Raw genomic sequence first — 26,334 nt, 5'->3', positions numbered from 1 at the left:
TTCTCCCCTCCGCCTTATCTGTATCTCCTCACCCTGCCGATGTCAGGGTCCCTTCTCCTGTAGGTTAGGATGTTACTGATCTCAGCTTATTCTCAGACACGTCAATTCCTTGCCATGGCTGGCTTGTGGTCAGACATCTGCAGACGTTCCCATCCTACAATATCCCAAAGCCGGCGTTAGCTCACGTCCCTGTGGCTGGCTGGTGTCATTATGGAGAAACCTCCCATTTAAACACTCTGTTCCCAGGTCCCCCAAACGTAGGGGCGAGTTGTGATAAGTAAAGTTGGGGGATCGCGATCTGCGGCAATTCAGTGGGAGGTCCTTCGCTCCGAGCAGGAGTGAGGGACCCTCTGCCGAAATGCTGCCGAATCCTTGAAAGTGCCGCCCCGCTCCGGAGTGGCTGCCCCAAGCACCTGCTTGATAAGCTGGTGCCTGGAGCCGGCCCTACACCCAGCCAGCCAGTTAGCTGTAAAATCCCTCTTGGTAGCTGGTCTCTACTTGCTTTACCTGTAAAGGGTTAAAAAGTCCCCCAGGTAAAGAAAAGGAAGTGGGCACCTGACCAAAAGAGCCAGTGGGAAGGTAGAACTTTTTGAAATGAGGAAAGAAACTTTCCCTTTGGCTGCGAGGACAGGAGCAGCCATGCTATAAGCAGCAATGCTGGGTAAGCTTTGAACCAGGTATGAAACATTATTTTCCCTGCCTAGCAGGGCTCATTGGGACAGGGAATGTCCAGGTGGATGCGATCAGGTTATTTCTTTATTTTGGCTTGTGGACTCCTCTGTGCTAACCCCAGGTGCTTCTGTTTGCTTGTAACCTTTAAGCTGAACCCCAAGAAGCTATTCTGGGTGCTTGGTTTTGGGAATTGCTCTTTTAAAAACTAGCAAAAGCTGAAGTTCCAGACGTATTTTCTTTCTTTTTGTTTTGAATAAAATTGACCTTTTTAAAGAACAGGATTGGAGTTTCAGTGTTAAGAACATAAGAAAGGCCGTACCGGGTCAGACCAAAGGTCCATCCGGCCCAGTATCTGTCTACTGACAGTGGCCAATGCAAGGTGCCCCAGAGGGAGTGAACCTAACAGGCAATGATCAAGTGATCTCTCTCCTGCCATCCATCTCCATCCTCTGACGAACAGAGGCTAGGGACACCATTCTTACCCAGCCTGGCTAATAGCCATTTATGGACTTAGCCACCATGAATTTATCCAGTTCCCTTTTAAACATTGTTATAATCCAGCCTTCACAACCTCCTCAGGTAAGGAGTTCCACAAGTTGACTGTGCGCTGCGTGAAGAAGAACTTCCTTTTATTTGTTTTAAACCTGCTGCCTATTAACAGGTCTGTGCACATGTTGTTTGATGAGCTGGTAGCAACCACTAATTTCCTTTGTTTTCTTTCTCAGCTCTTCCCTGGGGGGGGTGTTGAGAGGGCTTGAGGGTGCCCCACAGGGAGGAATTCCCAAGTGCTCCTTCCTGGGCCCAAGGGGATTTTTGCATTGGGTGGTGGCAGCGTTTACCAAGCCAAGGTCAGAGAGAAGCTGTAACCTGGGGAGTTTAATACCAGCCAGGAGTGGCCAGTACTGATGTTTGGGCCTGGTCTACACTAGGAGTTTATGTCGAATTTAGCAGCGTTAATTCGAATTAACCCTGCACCCGTCCACACAACGAAGCTATTTAGTTCAACATAGAGGGCTCTTTAGTTCGATTTCTGTACTCCTCCCCGACGAGGGGAGTAGTGCTAAATTCGACATGGCTATGTCGAATTAGGCTAGGTGTGGATGGAATTCGACGTTAATAGCTCCGGGAGCTATCCCACAGTGCACCACTCTGACGCTCTGGACAGCAGTCTGAGCTCGGATGCTCTGACCAGCCACACAGGAAAAGCCCCGGGAAAATTTGAATTCCTTTTCCTGTCTGGCCAGTTTGAATCTCATTTCCTGTTTGGACATCGGGGCGAGCTCAGCAGCACTGGCAGCGATGCAGAGCTCTCCAGCAGAGGTGTCCATGCAATCTCAGGCCTGGTCTACACTAAGGGGGGGGGGGTCGAACTAAGGTACGCAACTTCAGCTATGCTATTCGCGTAGCTGAAGTTGAACTACCTTAGTTCGAGCTACTCACCCGTCCAGACGCCGCGGGATCGAAGTCCGCGGCTCCCCCATCGACTCCGCCACCGCCGTTCGCGGTAGTGAAGTTCCGGAGTCGACGGGAGCGCGTTCGGAGTTCGAACGATCGTGTCTAGATTAGATGCGATATTTTGAACTCCGAGAAGTCGAACTCTGTGCGTCAACCCGGCAGGTAAGTATAGACCTACCCTCAGAATAGAAAGAGGGCCCCAGCATGGACTGACCGGGAAGTCTTGGATCTGATCACTGTGTGGGGCAGTAAGTCTGTGCTTTCGGAGCTGCGCTCCAAAAAACGGAATGCAAAGACCTACGAGAAGGTCTCCAAAGCCATGGCAGACAGAGGATACAGCCGGGATACAACGCAGTGCCGCGTGAAAATCAAGGAGCTGAGACAAGACTACCAAAAAATCAAAGCGGCAAACAGACGCTCCGGATCCCAGCCCCAGACATGCCGCTTCTACGAGGCACTGCATGCCAGTCTCGGTGGGTCTGCCACCACTGCCCCACCAGTGTGCGTGGACTCTGACGATGGGATAGTGTCGACGGCTGGTTCCTCGGAGATGTTCGCAGACGGGGAAGATGAGGAAGCAGATGAGGAGGACGAGGCAGTCGACAGTGCTTACAGCGCTGATTTCCCCGACAGCCAGGATCTCTTCATCACCCTCACAGAGATCCCCTACCAACCCTCCCCGGCCGTTAACCCGGACCCTGAATCAGGGAAGGATCAGTCGGTAAGTGCTTTAAACATGTAAACATTTATTTCTAACAGAACAGGAATATTAACTATGCGAAAAGAAGGTCAATATATATGGGGATAGAACAGAAATCCTCTTCGGAGATCTCCATGAAGCTCTCCTGGAGGTAATAAAAATCCTCCGCATGAGGTTCCTGGGGAGAGCTGCCTGATTGGGTGCTCCGTGGTAGGACACTTTTCCGCGCCAGGCTATCCTCAGGTACTCTGGGAGCATTGCCTCGACGAGCATGGCAGCATAGGCCCCTGGTTTGTGCTGGCTCTCACGCAGCATGCGCTCTCTATCTCTTTCAGTGATCCTCCTCAGGGTGATCTCGCTCGGCGACTCCTGCATTGAATTAGGGTAATTAGGGTAATGTTAGTATTGGGAATGCTTCACTGTTCCTTTGCATAACAATAAGCGTCGGTTTACAGCCACGTGGTGGAGGCTGCAGAGGGGCAGCATACAGGGATCTTTCCCGGGGACAGCCGCGAGGGGGTGGAACAGGGGCAGAGTTCATGCTTTCCGGATTGCCTGCAGCAGGAGGGCACTTCTATACATTAAGTTTTAAGCAGCCAAAAGTCTACGGCTTACCATGCCTGCCTGCTCCACGGATTCTGCTGTCCTGCCCCGCTTGTCTGATCTCCAGTGCAAGACCCCAGGCAATGAATGTGAAGGCCGAAAATTCAAACTTGTCCTGAGTGCGCATGAGATAGGTGCTGTGCATGGTCTTGTTCACAGAGACAGACTGGACTGTGTTCATTGTTCACAAAAATGTATCTTTGTAAGGAATTCACTCCCTTTTTCCCATCACACAGCTGCGACTGTCTCCCGACCTGCCCCAGCATCCCCCTCACAGAGGCTGGCGCAGATTAGGCGGCGAAAGAAAAGGACACGGGACGAGATATTCGCTGAACGTATGGGCTGCTCCCGAGCCGAGGCGGCCCAGCAGAGCCAGTGGAGGGAGAACCTCTCTCAGTACCAGCGCTCACACAGCGAACGGGAGGAGAGGTGGCGTCAAGAGGACCAGCAGGCGACTCAAATGCTGCTTGGACTAATGAGGGAGCAAACGGACACACTCCGGCGCCTTGTGGATGTTCTGCAGGACCGCAGGCAGGAGGACAGAGCCCCCCTGCAGTGTATCTGCAACTGCCCTCCCCCGCCACAAAGTCCCATACCCCCCTGTAAACGGGCGGCGTCGGGGCTCAACCCTCCTGCTGGCGGGAGGGGAGCCACACCGACTCGCTCCTTGTCCCCTCTAACTGGTTGAGTGACAAGAAAACAGGGTTAGATCAGTCTCTACGCTCCAGGCCCTAGGAAGCAGGGGGCTGAGCATCAATCAGTCTCAAGGAGTTCAGGCCCTCTGGATCAGGGGGGCTGAGCAGCAATCAGTCTCAACGTAGGCCCAGGCCCTCTGGCGCAGGGGCTGGGCAATAGCAGTACCCAATAAGCCCAGGCCCTCTGGAGCAGGGGCTGGGCAAACAGAAGTTCAAAGTAGGGCCCGGCCCTCTGGAGCAGGGGCTGGGCAATAGCAGTTCAAAGTAGGAACTCAGGCTCTCTGGAGCAGGGGGCTGAGTAGCAATCAGTCTCTATAAAGAACAAGCCCTAGCTCAGGGCAGGGCAGCAATAGACACAGGGCTCAGACCCTCAGGCAGGGCTGAGCAGACAAACAGTTAAGTTCAGGCTTCTAAGCCTGAGTGTTGGAGTGGAGGGGGAGACTGCCACCCGTGGGTGGGGTGGCAGGGGGGACACAGGCCCACCCACTCCACTGTGTCCCAGCCCGGGGCCCTAGCAGCTGCGTGGATCCGCTGCAGTCAGTGGGGATCCTGGCCGCAACACACTGACATGGGCACGTCGGTGCCCTCAGCCGGACAGGGGTCGGCTACCCCCGGGCTACACTCCATCTCCCCCTCCGGGCCTACCTCCTCCGTGGCACTGGACCCCGGCCAGTCGAGCTGCATGGGCTCCTCGGGACCAGGGCTTGGGGGCAGGTCCGGCAATTCCTGCTGGAAGTCCGGCCAGGCGTGCTCAGGCGGCTCCTCCGGATAACAGCAGGGCGGAAGCGGCGGTGGCGGCTGCTCCTCTTCGTAGCTGGCGTGAGGGAGTTCCAGCGGCTCCTCAGGGTACCGTTCCCGGGGAAGCTCCACTGGTTCCTCGTCGTACCGGGCGCGAGGAAGGTCTGGCCAGTCAGGATAGCCGCTTCGGGTCCTAGAGGGTTCCCAGTCTGGAGCCCCCGTCGGCACGTCTGCTCGCGGCGGTGGCTGGGCTCCGACTGAGCTCTTGCTGCCGGCTTTTCTACTTCCTGTCCCGCCCCTTGACTTCCGGGGAGCGGGGACAGGTGGTGGTGGCTCCGCCCACTTGGGTGTTTGGAAGGGAGCTCCTTCTGCTGGGCACGAGGGGAGCCACACCGACTCGCTACACAGACCTTGTCAGAGGCTTTCTGAACGTCTAAGTGCACTATATTCACTGGATCACCCTTGTCCGCATGTTTGTTGACCCCTTCCAATATATATTCTAATATATTGGTGAGGTATGATTTCTCTTTACAAAAGTCATGTTGTCTCTTCCCCATCAAATCGTGTCCATCTATGTGTCTGATAATTCTATTCTTTACTATAGTTTCAACCAATTTGTTGGTATAGGAGGAGGGATAACTCAGTGGTTTGAGCATTGGCCTGCTAAACCCAGGGTTGTGCGTTCAATCTTTGAGAAGGCCATTTAGGGATCAGGGGCATAAATCTGTCTGGGGATTGGTCCTGCTTTGAGCAGGGGGTTGGACTAGACGACCTCTTGAGGTCCCTTCCAACCCTGATATTTTATGATTCTATGAATTAGCAAACATGAGCATTAGATTTGGATTTTTAAGAGCTGTTTTCAGCTTTAATCATCTGAGACACTTCATTATGGAGGAAAATAAAGGCCTGAATTCTCAGATACACCCCTTCCAATTCCCCCCCCCCCCCGCACGCTGCCGGACGATGCAAAGGGGCCACTGTGTAGCCAAAGGTCTGCCCAGCGTATGGGTGTGTCTGTCCCAGTGCCTCACGGCTGGCTGGAATCTCTCTGTGCATTAGCAAATTCACTGAATAAATCAGGATCTGAACTTTGGTGTGTTATGTTCACATTGCCCGTTGCTGAGCCCGTCCGCATGAGACGGGGGCGCTGTCAGATGCATTAGCCCCATAAGAATTTGCTTGGCTCTGTGTGTGTGTGTGTGTGTGTGTGTGTGTGTGTGTGAAAATTTATAAATCTACATTCCAAGCACACCATAGAGGTTGCACACTCAGGCACTAAGAAGTTAGGAAATGCCCGAACACACGTTGCCAGTGCAAGCTTAATTCAATCCCTGGCGCATTGATTGCACGATCACATATTGTATTTTCTCAACAGCAGCTTGATGATGTCTCCCTGCGCTAGGCCCGCAGCCCACGGTCCTCCTTGGCTCTTCCCAGCACTCCACGCACGTGGCGCTGGTGTCACTGGTGGCCTCTGGCTCCCCATCAGCGCGGCTGGTCTGCACCGCTGCAGCTTCAGCTCCCTGGCTCTGCCCTCTGGGCTCCTTCTCAGGTGGGGTTGCCATATTTCAGGTTCCTCAAAAGGAGGACACTGGCAGGGGTGTGCGTGTGTGTGTGTGGGGGGGGGAAATGAGCGGGAAAGGAAGAGCAGGAGTGCTGGGGGGGAGTGAAGGGGGAGCGGGAGGGCAGGGTGGGCTTCTCAGAAACAGGCATCAGGACTAATTGCTGGAAACCACAAAACCGCATCCTGTTTTGACATTCTCTGTAAAACTTGCTTTTTTCAGCAATTGATGCTGTTTGATTAGATGTCTTTGCAATTTTGGGGTATAAAAGGGGCGTTGTGGGACTCGGTCAGCAGATCACATTGTGGACACATTAAGATGATCTCCAGACACAGAGGGAAGGCTGGCCACTGGAAATCTGCAGGTGAATCACCCAAAGACCACTCCAAACTTCTGAGGGATATTTTGCAGATTAGGGTGCCGTAGAACCGATTGTGTTGGTGTGTGCTTGAGACTAGATAAATAGAGGCATTCCATTGGGAGTGCAGCGAATTAATAAAATACTGGCTTGAAGTGGCAGCACGTGGCTTTGATTGGTTTGTGCCAGCTATACAGCAGACAAAGGTCCTGTGTCTCCCCTGGCCTGTCCTGATACTGACTCGCAGAGAGCTTTGGCTTCGGGGGAACTGCCAGTAACAGATTTGGAGGGCCCAGCAGGGATGGTTGAGAGGAAGGAGATGGCTGGCATAAACAGTTTTATTGTAATAGAAAATAGAGGTCAGTGGGTTGGGGTCGCTCCCTACAGTTCCCGGGTCGTAGTTTGCAAGTCATTGGTTTCAAGAGCTCAGGCCAGTGACCTGCTTGGTTGAGAAATTGTATCCGAAGAGAAGGGAACATCTGGAAAGATGGAAAAGTTAGACATGGCATTGGGAAAGAGTGTGACTGATTTTGTACAGGGGCAGGGTAATGATTTTTGGAAGCTTGGAACCTTTAACAGCCCCGGAGCATTCCTGCAGCTATGTAAGCAATGGGAAACCTGGGTCAGTGTGGATGACAGTGTTATCCTCCCAGTTGAAAGAGAGGGTGAAAGAGTCAGAAAAAGTTGAAGCCAGCTTGCAAGTCAAATGAGATACCCCAGAGCTACCACATGGACTCAGACCGCACAGAAGCAAGTGTCTGATAGCGAGCGAGAGAGATGGGCTGCAGCGGGAAGTATTTGAATTGCAAAAGCAAACTGATAGAAATGAGGTTAGAGCTGTACTGAAGGAATCTCAGGATAAGTGCAGGCACTGGGGAGAGCAGATACCTGGAGGTTAGAAAAAAATTAAACTGTCATGGAAATGTTAAAGAGGAAGAGAATTCTTGGTTTCTTTGCAGCCATTCTGAAGGAAAATGGGACTTTCTGTAAATAATCAGTTGTAAACAACTGCTGCAGGCAGAAAGACCATCTGATTTAATTCATTTGAATATGGACAAATTAGTCAAAAATCACTAAAAGAACATAAGGGGTTTCCATTGGAACCTAAGTGCCTCAAATGTATAAAAGGGAATGGAATCTGTGTACAGCTGTAAAAAAATAATTAGAGCACTGCAAGGGATGTTAAGCAAAAGAGAATGTGTGTGTGTGTGCACGTGTGTGTGTAAATATGTAAAGTTTTAAAAACCTAAACAAACACTCCTGACTCAGAAAACTGTATTTTGTAGGTTTAAGATGAAGTGGTTTGGGTGTTTGAAAAAAAAAAAAAAGCCACTAAAAATCCATTTGAATCTCCCATTTCAAGTTGACATTTTAGCCAGTCACAGGCAGCGAGTGCGGTTTGGCTTTATTATTTAACCCTGTGGATACGTCCATTTTTTCATGAAGTTTAATAGCTTTTAAAATGAGGACCAGAAGACGTGGCTGTGGCAGGAACAGTCAAAACCAGGAGAATGGGGAAAGATTCTGAACCTTTTTCTTTGTAATAGGTAGCAGCAAAGAGCTGCAGGGAAAAGGCCAAAAAGTTAATACAGCAGGGATGAGGTGCACAAGAAAAGCAATGTTAGAGACACTATGCCTTACCTGAATAACCAGACTTTAATAAGGGTACCTGAAAGCTCTGTAAGCACAAAGTTATACTTTATGTAAAGATTGTCACTGCTAATACAATGTTATGGAAGTTAAACTTAGAAAGAAGAAAATGTGTATTTTCTCATGAAATATGCAAAAAGATTTGTAAAAGGCAGGGGTATTTTAAGCAATAATCTGGTACCCCTCCCCACGATGGGGTCTAGAAAAATGTTCTGGTTTTCTTTCAGAACTTTAGGAAAAGCAGGCACCAGGCTAAGAGAAACCCAGAATACCCTGGATTTACTGTTGCAACAAAGATTGTGTTTTGTATTTTATGGTTTGTGTTGTCTGTCTTGTTGCTAGCATTGCTGTGTATTGTGTTAAAAAGAGGAACAATACAAGGGCAATTTGACTTGATGGATTTGGAAGGAGAAAATAAAATAGAATGTGTTAGAACCGACGCAGAAATTCTAGTGCCCCCCACCCCAGAAGACAAAGATGTCCCAAGGACGCAGAAGCCAATCTGAAAGAAACTACTGATGAAGTGTTGAGTCGAGGCGTTTTGGCAGAACAGACAAGCCCTAATAACGCTGCTCTATGGCTGGTCCTTAAAAGTGACGGCAAGACTTGGAGGCTTCTGGATTTTTGCCCCCTTAATTAGATGACCCCCACCCAGGGCCATCCCGGGGGGGAGGTGTACAGGGCCTTGGACAACCCTCCTTCTGCCCCAGGCCCTGCCCCCACTGCACACCATTGCCTGGTTTAGGAGGTTAATGCTGTTAATTTGGATAGTATGGGTTATAGGCTCACCAAACAATCTGATCAGAAGATAAGGTTTTTGTTCCAAATCAGGCTCCACAGAATTTACAAAGGATCCCTTGGGGAGATGACAAGAAGTTCATACTGAGACCGATACAGCTTTAAAGACTTTTATTAAGATAAATGAAGTAATAATTAAATGGTAAAATAATTAGAGTTACAAAGTTACAATTGTATTCCTGCTATTTAAAAGATACATATGGTATTATGTGTTACAAAGCTTTGGTTAATATACTCGCACCCGTCCTCGATAACCCGGTGGTGAGAGACACAGGACCGGCCTCACCTCTGGCGTTTCAGGTTCCTCAGCTCTTGAGTGAGAGGCACAGAGCTTAGAAGAAGCTGGAGCTAAGAGCTACCAAAGCTAACTTAAAGTTTACTTAACTAACAAACTTAAAATTAAAACCTAATAAAACTAAGAACAGAAAAGTTTAGAGAAACCAAGCTTAGCCTACTCTCCTTGGAGCTTAGGAGGTTTAAGAAAAACAAATACAGGCTCTCGCTTTAGCAAGGTGGGCACAGGTACCTGAGCCCATTTTTTATGCCCAATCTTTCTTTTTTTACCCACTGTAACAAGATGGCCGATGTCAGTATGGTGGGCCGTGTGCTTTTCTTGGCAGGGGGGCTAAGAGGTCACCCCTTGCCCCTGCTCTTGTGGCACCAAGGGCCGCACTAGTGGCCTGTGAAGGTGGTAAAGGAGGGAAGCAGGGGAGGGGTCTGGGTTTGCTCCTCACGCTGAGCCTCAACCCCTGCAGGTTCTTAGCCTCTTCCCCCTTGGGTGGGCTACTTTCTGTCCTTAAACGCTGGAGACGGGATCTCTCTTCCTTCAGTTCTTTGACCTTCCAAGTCTCACAGGCCACCTCCAAGCTTCAGTCCTCTCTCCTTCCTCCTCTCTGACTGCTTGAAGCAGGAGGTTTTATAAGATTACTGACAGGGCCTTAATTGACGGCAGGTGCTCCAATTAACCTGTAGCCCCCCTCCCCAGTCTACAGCGAACTACGCCTTAATCAGCTGTGGGCTTATATACTTCCCCTTGACCACTCTACCACTGCTCCCGGGCCCTCCTGTATCACACCACAAACTTGTTAGGGTCACTTACTCCATAGGCAGGCATGTTTGTATGTATTGATGACATGTACATCCCTGTTTATGACATTAGATTATTTTTATGTGTTGTTTTTTGTTTACCCGCTTATTTTGTTTTTCCCTTGTGGTGTACCTGTTAAGTTTGAGGGTACAAAACCCTCTATGCCATTCTGCCCATTATCTATCTATCTAGATGAAAGGTCCCAGATGTAGATACGCTAACTTTGTCTTAGCTCAGCATACAGGGTATAGCCTGTAGGTTCCTTGTGTTACAGCCACACTACATATAAACCTATTACAATAAAACAAAGAATTGAACCATTTATTTATATATTTATATATATAATATGCATATGCAAGCAAGCTAATCCTATAGGTTACAACACCTGCCCCACCCTGCCTCTTCCTGCCCCTGCTCTGCCCCTCCCCCATTCCACCCCTTCCCCCAAACCACCGCCCCACCTATTTCCGGCTTCTGCCCCCTCCCCTGAGCGACGCTGGGAGCTGGTGGGGCGGGGCAGAGCAGGCTGGGTGTAGGTCGCTCTCTGCTGCCGGTGCCAGGCCGCCCTGCTAATCCCCCAGGCCTCCCTGGATCCCACTTTTCCCTAAAGGGAGGGCTACCCCACCAATGGCCCCGCTAGTGGCTAAGAATTAGGAAGTAATGGCCTCCATTGTAGGTGGTCAGGATGTGGCATGGGATGCCTGAGGGAAATAGTGTGATTTCTTATGTGGATAATATCCTGATTAGCACTCAGACCTGGGGCGGGAGGCAAGGGAGTGTCATGGAGCAGAAACAGGACAACAGCCAGAGAACAGGAGTTTCTAGTGTTGTTGTAGCCGTGTGGGTCCCAGGATACTAGACAGACAAGGTGGGTGAGGGAAGAGCTTTTAGTGGACCAGCTTCTGCTGGGGAGAGACACAAGCTCTGGAGCTCCGCTGACCCGCAGAAGAGCTCGGTGCCGCTTGGACGCTCGTCTCTTCCCCCACCTTGTGTCTCTAGAAAACAGAACCGGAATTCATGGGAATTTTGTGTGATGGCAAAAGCTTAAAAGTGGAGGCCTCCAAGTTCTGTGCTAGACCCAGTGTACAAGTGACTCAAATGATCTGACGGGGGGTGAGCGAGGAGGTGGTGACATTTGCGGATGAGTCAAACTTATTGAGGTTAGTCAGGAACTCCAGCGAGATCTAACAGGGCTGGGTCAATGGGCAACGTGATGGCAGAAGAAGTTAAGTTTTGATCAATGTAAAGTAACGTGCACTGGGTGTGTGGGGAAGGGAGTGTGACGCATTCCTAGACCTCACGGGTTCTAACTGAACCGGGTTGATCCAGGGAAGGGATCTGAGTGTCCCCCTAGGACAGTGGTTCCCCAGCTTCAACAACCTGCAAACCCCTTTCATTAAAAGGTCAAATCTCACTAACCCCCTCCTAAAAATGAATATTTCCAAGGATTTTCTCCCGTACCTGAGCGTAAATTGTAAAAGCATGAAAACACTGCAGTGCCCCTCTGCAGACCAGCAGGATGCTCTGACCCTGGCGCCCCGCAGGCCGTGCTGGTCGCCCCATGTCAGAAGGGACGGTGCAGACCTGGAGCAAATACGGACGAGGGAGTGAAAACTGGGCCCGATCCCCAGCTGGTGTCAATCAGTCGTAGCGCCATTGGAGTCAATGAGGACGGATCCCCAGCCTGTTTACACCAGGGTAATTGTTGAAGTCAATGGACCCATAGGCTGGCTGGGGCCCTGGCCGTCTGGCAATACGTACCCAGGCTATAGGCTGACTTGCTGTTTAACCGTTTCCTTCTACATTCAATCTATTTGGTGTAACAAGCCGTGAGGCAGGGGCAGGTCGTGTCCCCGTGACTCTCACTGGCTCCATTTGACGTCTCCGCTTTGCTGGTCACCATCATTCCGTCCGGAGCAATGACTATTACAGGGATTGCCCTACGGAGCGCCCGTCTCCGGATGTCCCGGAGCCCCACCCTGCTACTGCTGGGCATGTCTGAGCCATGGGGAGCTGGGGGAAATTCTCTAACCAAAACTTTTCTCCACTGAAAAATACAGGTTCAGGGCGACTGAAACACTTTGCGAATTTGTGTCAATTTAGCTGCATTGCTTCAGTACAAAAGAAATCCCAAGACAAAACATCCTGAAAAAAAAAGGAAACGTTCTGTCTGGACATTTCCAGAATTAAATGTTTTGGGGTTTTTCTACTCAAATGGTCCTTTTGTTTCAAAATTGACGGCAATTTTTATTTTAAACCAATTTTAAAATGATATTAAATGCTTGAAAATGAAACACAACCATTTTTTGTTTGGCTTTTCAGTTGGACAGGAAGTTGGGCCAACTCAAAACAATTCCCTCTCCCCACCCCCTCTATCTTTTAGCACTGCCAGTGAAGCAAAGATCTGTTATTTGTGCAGTTCTGTTCCCTGGTGCTTCCCCCCCCCCTCCCCCCGAATCTCGGCTGTTATTCCCTTTCCCTCCTCATTTCGGTCTTGACTCTCTCCTCCTCCCCCCCCGGCAGCGCTCGCCGTGTCAGCCGTGAGAAGCGCCGTTCAGCTCCGAGCCCGGCCCCGTGCGCCTCCCAGCACCAGGATGGTTTCCTTCATCCTCTGCCTTCTCCCTGCTCTCCTAGCTACGAGTGCACAAGGTGAGTCACTCGCTGCTGTGGCCATGTAACCCCCCCGGACTTGGACACTTTACACCCCACGGATCCCCAGTCAGGGGAACATCCAGCATGTGCAGGGAGGGGGGATTAGCTCTGGGTGGGCTACAGGGCCCTGTCTACACTACGGCTACTGTAGTTTAGCCACAGCGCTGTAGCTGGGCTGGCAGAGCCCTGTAATGAAGACGCCGCCTGTTCCAATGGACGGCGTTTTCCATCCTTCTAGGAACTCACCTCCCCGAGTGATGGTAGCTGAGCCCAGGGAAGCATTCACCCGTCGACCTGCACCTACTCCAGGGGTTAGACTGATCTAGCTGTGGTGCTCAAGGTGTGGATTTTTCAAACCCCCCCCCCACCACAGCCATATCACCCTAACTGTATAGTGTAGCCCAGGCCTGGGACACCGTTACTGGACACTGCTCTGAATTCTTATTCCCACGAAGGCCCCTCTGCCCGGCTTTGCCTTAATATGGGAATAAATGACTCTGCTTGGGGACTGAGTGTAACTTGGAATCAGGCCAACAATTTCCAGTAGCAGAGGGCTCTCCAGCCGAGCAAACAGGCAGAATGAGCTCCAATGGCTGGGAGCTGAATTTAAACAAATCCCAGCTGGAATAAACCGTGGCAAAAGCTTTTCAAGAAGGGGGTGGGGTGGGCAGATTCTCCATCCCTTGGTCTCTGTACATTGAGATTGGACATTCTTCTAAAAGATTGGCTCTAGCTCAACCATCAGATATGGGCTGGATGGAGGAAGGGCTTGGGCGATGCAGGAGCTCAGATTAGATCTGCATCAAAGCCTGAAAATCTAAATCTCTCTAAAAGAAAAGGTGTGAAGCTGCTGCACTTACAGCACCTGCTTGCGTGCAGGGTGCTGTACATAAGGACTGAAGGGCAGAGATTGTTCACTTGCAGGTCCCCAGCATGTCCACGCGCTGTGGTTAATGCCACTTGTATCAACGGTAATTTGGGGAACACGGGACAATGAACGTCCTTTTGTTCTGTTTTTTGTCTGGCGATTTCTATTCTTCCCAATCCCCACAGATTGCAAATGGCTGGGCTGATCCAGAGGCTCGGGGCCGTATAATCAGGCTGTATAACTGGGGGGCCAGTCCATCCCAGAGCCGTCCCAATGGGGATCAATCCCTATGCGGCTAGGGGCCAAGGCACTGGCTTCTGCACCCCAAACCTTTCCGTCAGACCCCTCCGCTGGCCGGCTGGCAGCCCGGAGAGCCTGGCCGCTTTCACCTCAATGGCGTTTCTCTGCTTCTGTGCAACAGGCTAACGTCTGAATCCTGCATCCGACCAATTCCAATAATCCAGCATCACTGGGCAGAACTCTACTGATTTTAGGGAAAGTGAGAGAACCGGAAGAGGGAAATCGGGGACACACAGAGCCATTGGGTCTGGCCAACCCAGCCACTTTCAGCCTCCTCTGTGACTGTGTGTAGGTCACAGAGCCGGTTGGTGGTGACAATGACACCTTCCAGCTCATCAGCCCAGCCCAGCGTCCCCATGGAGCTTAACATGTTACACCCTGAGCAGCTGATCTCCCAGACAGAAAGACAAGTGATGATGGGGGAGGGGGAATGGGGGGTACACAGCAGCTGTGGCACGGTGGGGGCAGAATGGGGGGTCCTGGTATGAGGGATGGGGATTGGGGGACACACAGAGCCCCTGGCATGTGGTAGGATGTGTCTGTGTGTGTGGGAGGAGCTAGCCAGGCATCCCTGCAGTGGAAGGGGATGAGAGGGGCATGCGAGGAGTCTGTGAGTGCCACGGGGGGCTGGCAGGAGCCCCGGGCCGTGCAATGGACTCAGCCAACACAGGCTGCGAAGCGAGCGACTCTCCAGTACTGTGAAAATCTGCACAACAGGAGCCACATCTGGGGTGGGTGGGGCTTATTTTGTGGGCGGAGCTTGGGAAAAGCACCATCCCCTTCACCCGTCCCCAGTCTGACCCCCAGGTACCGCTGGCCCTGAAATTGTGCAATTGCTGAGTGTTGCCAAGGAAATCGGATCCATTAATCCGACGGCTGGTTTGGAGCAGAGGGGCAAGACTGGGGCTAAGGGAGGTGACGCTGTTATGCCCCAGTAAGAAGGAAACACTTGTTCTTGTTCTTTCTCCAGCATCAACCCTTACATGCAAAACCTGCGCTGGTTCAGCAGATGTCTGCCGTACTGCTCGAAGGACCTGCAGAGTAGACACGGCTACAGGTGGCTGCTGTTCGGTGGCAGAAGAAATTACACTGGGTAGGTGACATTGCCGTCAACCCAGGCACATCCTATCTTGCAGTCTGTCACCAGCCTCACCTCATTGCTAAGCCCAACCCCAACACGGTCCATTAACAAACACGGTCACCCGGCACAGAGCACTCAGTTTGGGCTCGATGCTTGATATGTTCAGGCAACATTACGGTGTTTCCTGCCTTCTGGAGTCAGTTGCAAATCTCCCATTGACTTCAGGGCAGCCAGGATTTCAACCCTTGTGCTTTATTTATTTATTTTTATTCACTGAGTTTCCTTCTCCACAACGGACGTCAAAAAGCAAAGTGAAAATGGTCCTTCTGAATCATGTTAAAAACAGGAAATTGGTGCCGAGATCCCTTGTACACTGCTGGACACCCAAAGTCATTTCTGAGCTGCTAGTCCCCTGCTCAGGGCTGGAGCCCTGCATAACACATTTTCCCCCTTGCTTTGGATGCAAATTCAAGATGGTTTTTGCCCCTTTGACTTAAAGAGATTCCAAACCTTCTTCACATTCAACTCCCTGAGCTCTTCAGGGCGGCGGATTTCACTAGTTCCCGTCACTTCTCAGCATTTGCCCTTTGGAATTGAAAATCTGAGTTACAGACCTGGCTTTGTTCATCCTTCCATTGAATTAAAGAGATTTAAGATTCCTTCCATTTATCCTGTAAGATGGATGCATAGCACAGCATCAGCTTTAACGTGCTCTGTCATTAACTATCTATCTAATCTCCCATACATGCATCTCTCCCTATCTCTCTCTTTCTCTCTCTCTCTCTCTCTCCTGCTTTTCCCCCCAACCCCCTGACCACACTCAGGAAATTTCCCCAGCACAGTGACAAATGGGTTGATTAAAACTTCCCCCCACTCAAGATACGGCTTCACTGCAGAGTTAATGTGAACTGTGACCCGGGGTTTAGCCCCAACCTGCCCCCCCACCCCCGCCATCCCCTACTACGCCCACACAAACCCCTTTAGCCTCCGTGGATATGAGCTTTGAGCTCAGCCCAGCTGACGCAGTTCACGGTGCAGCTTAGACCCCGGTTCCGCTTCAACTTGGCTGGAACCCGCCCACTCTGCGGTGGGGACGCGGCTGTGACCTGGGTTACTTCACACGGTGCCGATAGTCCTCCAACGCCTTCCCATAATTCCTGCAGAGCCAGGTTTTCCTGCCCTCCTGCCTGTTCCCTTCTGCTGCACTGAAACCACCTGCTGCTTTGTACACTCCTTGGTGATGTTTCAAACCCCACGTTCCCTGCAGCCGGCTCCGGCTCTACCCGGCTCTCAGGCAGAGACGCCGTCGCAGAGACTCGCAGCAGAGGACGGCCCAGCTCAGGGCAGCGCTAGGAGCCCTGGGACATGCCCCCAAAGGCCTAGCGCTGCCATGGGGTTAGTGCAGCACTGTCCGGGTGGTGTCCGGGTGGATCTAACCCCTGGGAGGCTTCGCAGTGTGGACGCTCACCCCAGGGCGTGGCTAACCCGGGTTCACTCTGCAGTGCAGACACGGCCACCGAGTCCTAGACACCAGGGCCACAAGGGATCGTTGGGATCGTCTCGTCTGACCCCCAGCTCAGCACAGGCCAGAGACCTGCCCCAGATCATCCCTAGAGCAGAGCTGGGAGAGAAACCTCCCGTCTGGCGTTACACATTGTCCCTGATGGAGAATCCACCGCGGCCCCTGGGAGATCGTCCCAGTGGTTAATGACCCTCCCTGTGAAAAACCTTCCCCTTATTCCCAGTCTGAGTGTGTCCGGCTCCAACTCCCAGCCACGGGACGGCGTCCGACCTTCCGCCTCCTGACTGAGGAGCCCGTCAGTGAACGTTTGTTCCCCGGGTAGGTTCTGGCAGACGGGGATCACGTTGCCCCTGAACCGTCTGTGTGTTCAGCTCCACGGATCGAGCTCCTGGCCTCTCTCGCGCTAGGGCAGGTTTTCTAACCCTTCAATCGTCCTTGCGGCTCTTCTCTGCCACTGACCAACCTCCTTCCTGAACGGTGGGGCCCAGGACTGGGCACAGGCTCCCAGCAGCGTCGCCCCAGGGCCAGACCCGGAGGTAAAATAACCTCCCTGCTCCTCCTCGAGGTTCCCCTCCCAGCCTCTCAGTTCCGTTCTTTGTTTTCTTTCTTTACAACAGAGGGGATAAAGACCACGGGCTTCGCCAGTCGCTGTACAAATAACGATAATATGGGAGTTAAAGACCCCGTCACTCTCACTCTTGGGAATGACACGTATCTGCGGATCAACACCACATGGTGCAACACAGACAATAACTGTAACTCGGCCGTACCGGAAGGTAGGTTATAGATCAGTTTTACTTGCCCCGTTTAAGGGCTTGTTCACCCAAACAATTAGACAGCAGTGAGCTGGGGTGTTTGTCACTGTGCCTCCGTGGGTCACAACGGAGAATACCAAATTCAGGACAGGCTGCTGGGGAAAGGGCAGACACACCCCAAAACTGGTGGCTATTCTTCCATGAGATATACCAAACCAGCAACCAACGTAAACTTCTGTCTCACCACACCGGCTAACAAGAAGTCAGCAAAGCAGCCTCCTTAGGCCCTCCAGTTCTTGTATCACCACCAAAAACCCTAGACTTAAAGATGAGTGGTTATTGAAAACCAATTTTATCAAACAAAAGGGTTCTTCTAATTCTGAAGGACCAGCCACATACCCAGGTCACTATATAACTCAGATCTTACACAATAGTCATGCTGGTGCCAATCCTTTAGTATCTAAAATCTAAAGTAGGGCTGTCAAGTGATTAAAAAATTAATTGCAATTAATCACACTGTTAAACAATAATAGAATGCCATTTGTTTAAAAAATTTGCATGTTTTCTGCATTTTCAAATATATTTATTTCAGTTATAACACAGTGTTCTCCGACTGATTTTTGAATGTTACAATTCTTGCTGTCAGATTTGTGTCCATTTATTCTTTTGCATAGAGACTGTCCAGTTTGGCCAATGTACATGGCAGAGGGGCATTGCTGGCACATGATGGCATCTATCACATTGATAGATGCACAGGTGAACGAGCCCCTGATGGCGTGGCTGACGTGGTTAGGTCCTATGATGGTGTCCCTTGAATAGATATGAGGACAGAGTTGGTACCGGAGTTTGTTGCAGGGTTTGGTTCCTGGGTTAGTGTTTTTGTTGTGTGGTGTGTAGTTGCTGGTGAGTATTTGCTTAAGGCTGGGGGGCTGTCTGTAAGCGAGGACTGGCCTGTCTCCCAAGGTCTGTGAGAGTGAGGGATCATCCTCTAGGATAGGTTGTAGATCCTAGACGATGTGCTGGAGAGGTTTTAGTTGGGAGACAGGCCAGTCCTCACTGTATTTTAAAGAAGCCTTATTGAAGGCGCAGGAACAAACCATCCCGATGTGCAGAAAGAATAGCAAATGTGGCAGGTGACCAGCTTGGCTTAACAGTGAAATCTTTGGTGAGCTTAAACACAAAAAGGAAGCTTACAAGGCGTGGAAACTTGGACAGATGACTAGAGAGGAGTATAAAAATATTGCTCGAGCATGCGGGGGTGTAATCAGGAAGGGCAAAGCATAATTGGATTTGCAGCTAGAAAGGGATGTGAAGGGTAACAAGAAGGGTTTCTACAGGTATGTTAGCAACAAGAAGAAGGTCAGGGAACGTGTGGGCCCCTTGCTGAATGGGGGAGGCAACCTAGTGACAGAGGATGTGGAAAAAGCTGAAGTACTCAATGCTTTTTCTGCCTTGGTCTTCACAGACAAGGTCAGCTCTCAGACTGCTGTCCTGGGCCACACAGTATGGGGAGGAGGTGAGCAGCCCTCAGTGGTGAAAGAACAGGTTAAAGACTATTTAGAAAAGCTGGACAAGCACAAGTCCATGAGTCCAGATCTAATGCATCTGAGGGTGCTGAGAGAGTTGGCAGATGTGACTGCAGAGCCATTGACCATTATCTTTGAAAACTCGTGGCGATCAGAGGAGGTTCCAGATGACAGGAAAAAGGCAAATGTAGTGCCCATCTTTAAAAAAGGGAAGAAGGAGAACCCAGGGAACTACAGACCAGTCAGCCTCACTTCAGTCCCCGACAAATTCATGGAGCAGATGCTAAAGGAATCCATTTTGAAGCACTTGGAGGAGAGGAAAGTGATTAGGAACAGTCAACATGGATTGACCAAGGGCAAGTCATGCCTGACCAACCTGATTGCCTTCTATGATGAGATAACTGGCTCTGTGGATATGGGGAAAGTTGTGGACGTGATATATCTTGACTTTAGCAAAGCTCTTGATACGGTCACCCACAGTATTCTTGCCAGCAAGTTAAAGTAGTATGGTCTGGATGAATGGACTATGAGGTGGATAGAAAGCTGGCTAGATTGTTGGGCTCAACAGGTAGTGATCAATGGCTCAATGTTTAGCTGGCAGCCGATATCAAGCGGAGTGCCCCAAGGGTCGGTCCTGGGGTCGGTTTTGTTCAATATCTTCATTAATGATCTGGATGATGGGATGGGTTGCACCCTCAGCAAGTTCTCAGATGACACTAAACTGGGAGGAGCTGTAGATACGCTGGAGGGTAGGGATAGAATCATAGAACTTAAGATCAGAAGGGACCATTATGATCATCTAGTCTGACCTCCCGCAAGATGCAGGCCACAAAAACTGACCCACCCACTCCTGAAATAATTCTCTCCCTTGACTCAGCTGTTGAAGTCCCCAAATCCTGATTTAAAGACTTCAAGTAGCAGATAATCCTCCAGCAAGCGACCCCTGCCCCATGCTGCGGAGGAAGGCGAAAAACCTCCAGGGCCACTGCCAATCTACCCTGGAGGAAAATTCCTTCCCGACCCCAAATATGGCGATCAGCTGAACCCCGAGCATGTGGGCAAGACTCTCCAGCCAGACACTCAGGAAAAAGACTTTCACTTTCCCAACATTGACCCTCAGTACTAATTACCAGTGGTCGCACGTTATTGACCTATTGACTAAATCACGTTATCCTATCAAACCATTCCCTCCATAAACTTATCAAGCTTAATCTTAAAGCCAGAGAATAGCATAGGGTCCAGAGTGACCTAGACAAATTTGAGGATTGGGCCAAAAGAAATGTGATGAGGTTCAATGAGGACAAGTGCAGAGTCCTGCACTTAGGATGGAAGAATCCCAGGTGCTGCTATAGACTGGGGGCTGTCTGGCTAAGTGGCAGTTCTGCAGAAAAGAACCTGGGGATTACAGTGGCCGAGAAGCTGGATATCAGTCAGCAGTGTGCCCTTGTTGCCAAGAAGGCTAATGGCATATTGGTCTGTATTAGCAGGAGCATTGCCATCAGATCGAGGGAAGTGATTATTCCCCTCAATTCAGCACTGTTGAGGCCACATCTGGAGTACTGTGTCCAGTTTTGGTCCCGCCACTACAGAAAGGATGTGGACAAATTGGAGAGAGTCCAGCAGAGGGCAACAAAAATGATTAGGGGACTGGGGCACATGACTTATGAGGAGAGGCTGAGGAAACTGGGGTTATTTAGTCTGCAGAAGAGAAGAATGAGGGGGGATTTGATAGCAGCCTTCAACTACCTGAAGGGGGTTCCAAAGAGGATGGAGCTCGGCTGTTCTCAGTGGTGGCAGATGACAGAACAAGCAGCAATCATCTCAAGTTGCAGTGGGGGAGGTCTAGGTTGGATATTAGGAAACACTATTTCCCTAGGAGGGTGGTGAAGCACTGGAATGGGTTCCCTAGGGAGGTGGTGGAATCTCCTTCCTTAGAGGTTTTGAAGGCCCGGCTTGACAAAGCCTTGGCTGGATGATTTAGCTGGGGTTGGTCCTGCTTTGAGCAGGGGGTTGGACTAGATACCTCCTGAGGTCCCTTCCAACTCTGATATTCAATGATTCTAAGATGTCTGGAAACCGGGTTCGGAGCCCTGGGGCTGTTCATTGCCAGCCAGGCTATTCCCATGGGCCCTTGTGCGAAAAATTCAAAACCACCCATTTGGCCATTTCCCCAAACAATGTGATTTCCTGTCGCTTTCAGCGTTTGAAGCAGTGAGTGATCCCAGCTGTGACATCACTGGTGTCACAGAGCCGTGGGGGGAGAACACACACGGGTGGGATATCCGCACCCAGGGGCCCAGCTTGTTCCTGGCGGGCGGGCAGGGATAGTGGGAGGAGGGGTTGCCTTGGATAGCAAAGGTGTCTGCATGTGCTCGGAGGCTGATATGTGAATAGCAGACGGACTCATTGGAAATCTCTGGGTAGGAATAAAAGGGGAAAAACCAGGGGGAGGCACCATGGTATGGTTGGCTACAGACTGGCTAGCCGGGAAGAAGAGGAGAATGAGACTTTTTTTAAACAATTAACAAAATCATGCAAAGCCCAGGACGTGGCGTGATGGGGGACTTCAGCCACCCAGAGATCAGTTGGGAAAATAACACAGCCGGGCAGATTGTCCAACAAGTTCATGGAATTCGTTGGGGACAACTTTTTTTTATTGCAATCTTCCCTTCCTTGAAATGGATTCAGGGCACCCACCATGTCCCCCTTCCCCTCTTCCCCCCCCCCATATCAGGTCTGTGTATATGCCCCCTTCACTCCCCTTCCACCTCCCCCCCCCCGCCACTATCCTCCTTTTTGTCTGGGAGATGGGTCATTCCAGGTGTCAGCATGTTACACCCCCGGGGATGCTGGGCAGAATGGAGATGGGGTGTCAGTGGGGCCATTGACAGGGGGTTTGATCTGAGACAATCGCAGAGGTGCCTGGGCTGATCAGATGTCAGGGTGTGTGCCTGGGTGGGCGGGAGAGGGGGGTCCGATTTCTCTCAAAGACGGCAGGCTTCTGGCCCTGGGTGCCTAGAAAATGCCCAGAAATTCTGGAACCGATCGGCTGCCAGGGTCAGAGGTTGCCATGTGACAGACGGATGCCGTCGGGCTGGGGGTAGGGACCTTTAAATGCTCAGGCAATGCAGGGCAGCGGGTGCACCGTACGGTTTGAGCGAGGTTTAACCCACCCGGTAATCATGACTCTCTCTCTCGGTTCTCAGTGCCCAAGGGGAGCACCACCTTGAACGGGCTGCAGTGCCCAACCTGCTTCGCTCTGGACTCCGATCACTGCAACAGCCACATCGCCCCTTGTACGGGGGACGAGACCTATTGCATCGATTTCGCTGGGATGGCATGGAGAGGTAAATGCTGCCAGCTGGCCGCAGTGCGGGAGCTGCCCCGGGAATCTCACGGCTCAGGAACTCCCCAAAGGGCTGGTGAAACCTAGGGCCAGTCTACACTGCGCCATTGTACCACATCTGGTGAAGATGCTCTGTGCTGACGGGAGAGAGCTCTGCTGTCTGCACAATAAATCCACCTCCACGAGGGGCAGTGGGGAGGTCAGCGGGAAGTGGGCACTGGATGGCGTAACTTACATCGCTGAAGGACGTGGCTTCTCCAACACCCCTGAGTGACATACTGACCCAAGCTGTAGTGTAGACAGGCCCCTAGAGTCTCAGGCTGTGCTGAGCCCTTGGGCAGTTGGGAGCCACCAAGAGGGGTTTTGGCCGGAGGGAAGGAGAGAGGAATTAGGAAGTTTCCCTTCCAGACCAGCTCCCCCCTCCTCAGTGATGCTGCCCTGCTCCTGGAGTTATGACAACACAGTACTTGCCATGGGAAGGGTTGTTATGTCAATGATGCAGAGCTGGGGAGAGAACCCAGGAGTCCTGGCTCCCAGCCGCGCTGCTCTAACCACTAGACCCCACCCCCGGTATGTTTAACGTGAAGCTAAGCTATTGCTCAGTGCGGAAGCTCCTGTTCTCTGTGTGTGTGCAGGACTCCCAGTGCTTTGTGGTGCTTATAAAATAACTGAACTGAACCCGGTCGAGGCTGCAGGGGATGGTGAAAGCTGGGCCTGGGCCATTCACTTTTCACCACGGGCCTGGCCCCCTTCCCCTCCTCTTCTTCCTGAGATCCTGCCGCCCGGCCAGGCTGGAAACTGGAGCCTGAGCAGCTGTGGGGTGCTGTGCACCCTCCATCTGCCCTGGGCAGGGGACCCAGAGGGCAGGGACTCAGGCCAGGGGTTGCTCTCAGTCCCCCCCACCCTGGGCAGGTGGAGAGGCCCAGGGTCCCCAGCCCTGCTACGGCTTCCGGCTTGGCTGGGGGGCAGGGCCCCGAGGGGAAGAGGAGAGGTGGGGCGGGACCATAGAGGGGGCAGGGCCTCATGGCCCCCCCACTTTTAGGAAGACTCTGTCAACTCTGGCCTGGGCGTGTTCCCTGGGGGGGCCGTGCGCTGGGGCAGGACCTGCCCCCGGCGATCAGCTGCTTCCAAACTCCAGCTTCAGTCTCGTGTGGAGCTGCAGAAAGGGGTGCGGGGGAGGCAGGAGGGGACCAGACGCCCGCCCTGCCGTGGCCGGTTACAGCGAGAGCAGGGAGAGCACCGGGGGGTGGGAACGGGAGGCAGAGGTGGGAACCGCTGGATGGTGGAGACAGAGGTTCTGGGGCAGAGAAGGAACCAGAGCTGCCCCCGCCTAATAACAGGCTGATTTTTTCCATCAGGTACAAAGAAATCAACATTTGTTGCAAAAGGCTGCGCTACAGCGTCCACAAAAGTGATTAAAGTGGAAATGGGCCTGGTTTCTGCACTCTCCACGTTCACGTTCACAAAGGCGACCTCCCAAGCTGCAGAGAAAATAACCCCCACCACCAAACCACCCGCCGCCACCACCCGTGGGGCCAGCCCGGCTCTGGGGAGATTCTCCTTTGCCTTCTACCTGCCTGGCCTGACTGGGCTGCTGCTGGTGAAGCTGTTCCCCTGATCCCCGCCTGGCACGGCCCAAGCAGCACCTGATTCCTGCGCGTTGCAGCCCGAGCTCTGAATCGTACGTTAATTCTATTGATTATTCACAAAGTCCCAGTGCTCGCTGAGAGGTCTGACAGCCTCTAATTCCTAGATCCATCCCAGTGTTATTAAAATTGCTGTTCAGTTGGGAACCCCGAGGGGGCTGGTCGCAGCCCTTGCACTGTAGGAAACTTCTGTGTTTCTAATGGTTGGTCAGCACATTTAGCAGAGTCCCAAAGGCTCCAGCCCAGCAAGGGGGACAGCGGTAACACAGAATGTCCATCTGAACTGCCCCGTTCTCGCACCGCCCCTTGCGGAACAACCGGAAATGTTAGTCATTATCTTCCTCCTCACCAGCACCTTCCTCCTCATCACCCGGGGCCGTGATCCGGGCACCCCCCAAACGCTGACTCTCACTCACCTCCTGCCCACAGGCTGGGGTGCAACTTGTATAATGTTACGCTGACGCCACTGTGCCTAATGCCTATTCAGTAGGGGCTTCTCCCCTCTGCCTTATCTGTATCTCCTCACCCTGCCGATGTCGGGGTCCCTTCTCCTGTAGGTTAGGAAGTTACTGATCTCAGCTTATTCTCAGCCACGTCAATCCCTTGCCATGGCCGGCTTGTGGTCAGACATCTGCAGACGTTCCCGTCCTACAATATCCCAAAGCCGGCGTTAGCTCACGTCCCTGTGGCTGGCTGGTGTCGTTATGGAGAAACCTCCCCTTTAAACACTCTGTTCCCAGGTCCCCCAAACGTAGGGGCGAGTTGTGATAAGTAAAGTTGGGGGCAAGCAGCTCCCTTTGATGGACACCCAGCCAGCCAGTTAGCTGTAAAATCCCTCTTGGTGGCTGTTCTTAACTTGCTTTACCTGTAAAGGGTTAAAAAGTCCCCCAGGTAAAGAAAAGGAAGTGGGCACCTGACCAAAAGAGCCAGTGGGAAGGTAGAACTTTATAAAAGGGGGAAAGAAACTTTCCCTTTGTCTGTTGTTCTCTGTGGGCTGCGGGGACAGGAGCAGCCATGCTATAAGCAGCAATGCTGGGTAAGCTTTGAACCAGGTATGAAACTTTATTTTCCCTGCCTAGCAGGGCTCATTGGGACAGGGAATGTCCAGGTGGACGCGATCAGGTTATTTCTTTATTTTGGCTTGTGGACTCCTCTGTGCTAACCCCAGGTGCTTCTGTTTGCTTGTAACCTTTAAGCTGAACCCCAAGAAGCTATTCTGGGTGCTTGGTTTTTGGAATTGCTCTTTTAAAAACTAGCAGAAGCCGAAGTTCCAGGTTTATTTTCTTTCTTTTTGATTTGAATAAAATTGACCTGTTTAAAGAACAGGATTGGAGTTTCGGTGTTGTGACAGGTCTGTGCACATGCTGTTTGATTAGCTGGTGGCAACCACTAATTTCCTTTGCTTTCTTTCTCAGCTCTTCCCCTGGGGGTGTTGAGAGGGCTTGAGGGTGCCCCACAGGGAGGAATTCCCAAGTGCCCCTTCCTGGGTCCAAGGGGTTTTTGCATTGGGTAGTGGCAGCGTTTGCCAAGCCAAGGTCAGAGAGAAGCTGTAACCTGAGGAGTTTAATACCAGCCAGGAGTGGCCAGTATTGATGTTTAGAATCCTTGCGGGCCCCCCCTTCCACACTCGAAGTGCCAGAGGGGGATTCAGCCCTGACACGAGCGTTGGGCCATTTATCTGTGCCAAAGCTCAAGCCTTATTCTAACCGCTGCAGCCAGGGTCTTACCGGAGACAGGCCCGGCGGTTCCTTGTGCTACTGCTGAATGAAGCGAATGCAAATGCTGGCTCGATGGGCGACTGAATAAAGGCCTGAATTCCCAGTTGCCCCTTCTCTGGAGGTTCTCAGTGCATAACCAAGAGTCTCCAAAATGAAGGGTGTGTCTGTCCCGGTACCTCACGGCTGGCTGGAATCTCTCTGTGCATTAGCAAATTCACCAGACCCTAAATAAACTCCTCCAGTGTGCTGCTCTTTTAGGGGGCCCATTGCTGAGCCCGTCCTCATGAGTCTGGGGCACTGTCAGATGCATTAGCCACATGAACATGTGCTTGGCTTTTGTGTGTGTGTGTGTGTGTAGACATAATACTTGAATTAAATATCTACATTCCAAGCACACCATGGAGGTTGCACACGTTGCCATTACCAGCTTAATTCAATCCCCCGGCCCGTTTGCAGTGTGCCACAGCCTTTGATTCCATGGTCACACACTGTGTTCTCCACCGCAGCCCTGCCTCAGACAATACGTCTTTTACTTCTTGCTGGGTTGGGAGTGGTGGGAGGGCCACCCCAGGGTGTATTTCCCACCCACCGTTCCAAGCCTA

At 51.7% G+C, this 26,334-nt stretch overlaps 1 protein-coding gene across 1 annotated transcript; it reads left to right on the top strand.

Annotated features, from left to right (window-relative positions):
• The first annotated feature begins 6,602 nt into the window (after positions 1–6,602).
• On the top strand, positions 6,603–23,986 carry LOC123351861 (phospholipase A2 inhibitor and Ly6/PLAUR domain-containing protein-like). Its single transcript, XM_044991541.1, has 6 exons — positions 6,603–6,789; positions 12,842–12,967; positions 15,109–15,231; positions 17,359–17,517; positions 22,229–22,369; positions 23,727–23,986. The coding sequence occupies exons 1-6, from the start codon at positions 6,669–6,671 to the stop codon at positions 23,984–23,986; spliced, it is 930 nt and encodes a 309-aa protein (XP_044847476.1). The 5' UTR covers positions 6,603–6,668.
• Positions 23,987–26,334: the final 2,348 nt, after the last annotated feature.

The sequence above is a fragment of the Mauremys mutica genome, chromosome 17, assembly GCF_020497125.1.
Source record: "Mauremys mutica isolate MM-2020 ecotype Southern chromosome 17, ASM2049712v1, whole genome shotgun sequence".
Taxonomy (NCBI): Eukaryota; Metazoa; Chordata; order Testudines; family Geoemydidae; genus Mauremys; species Mauremys mutica.
This window is presented reverse-complemented; position numbering and strand designations above follow the sequence as displayed.

Excerpts from the sequence above, each read along its gene's own strand:
- LOC123351861 (XM_044991541.1), top strand. The coding sequence starts at position 6,669 with ATGTCTTTGCAATTTTGGGGTATAAAAGGGGCGTTGTGGGACTCGGTC. Across the intron at positions 6,790-12,841 it reads TGGCCACTGGAAATCTGCAG|CGCTCGCCGTGTCAGCCGTG; the intron begins GTGAATCACCCA and ends CCCCCCCGGCAG. Across the intron at positions 17,518-22,228 it reads TAACTCGGCCGTACCGGAAG|TGCCCAAGGGGAGCACCACC; the intron begins GTAGGTTATAGA and ends CTCGGTTCTCAG.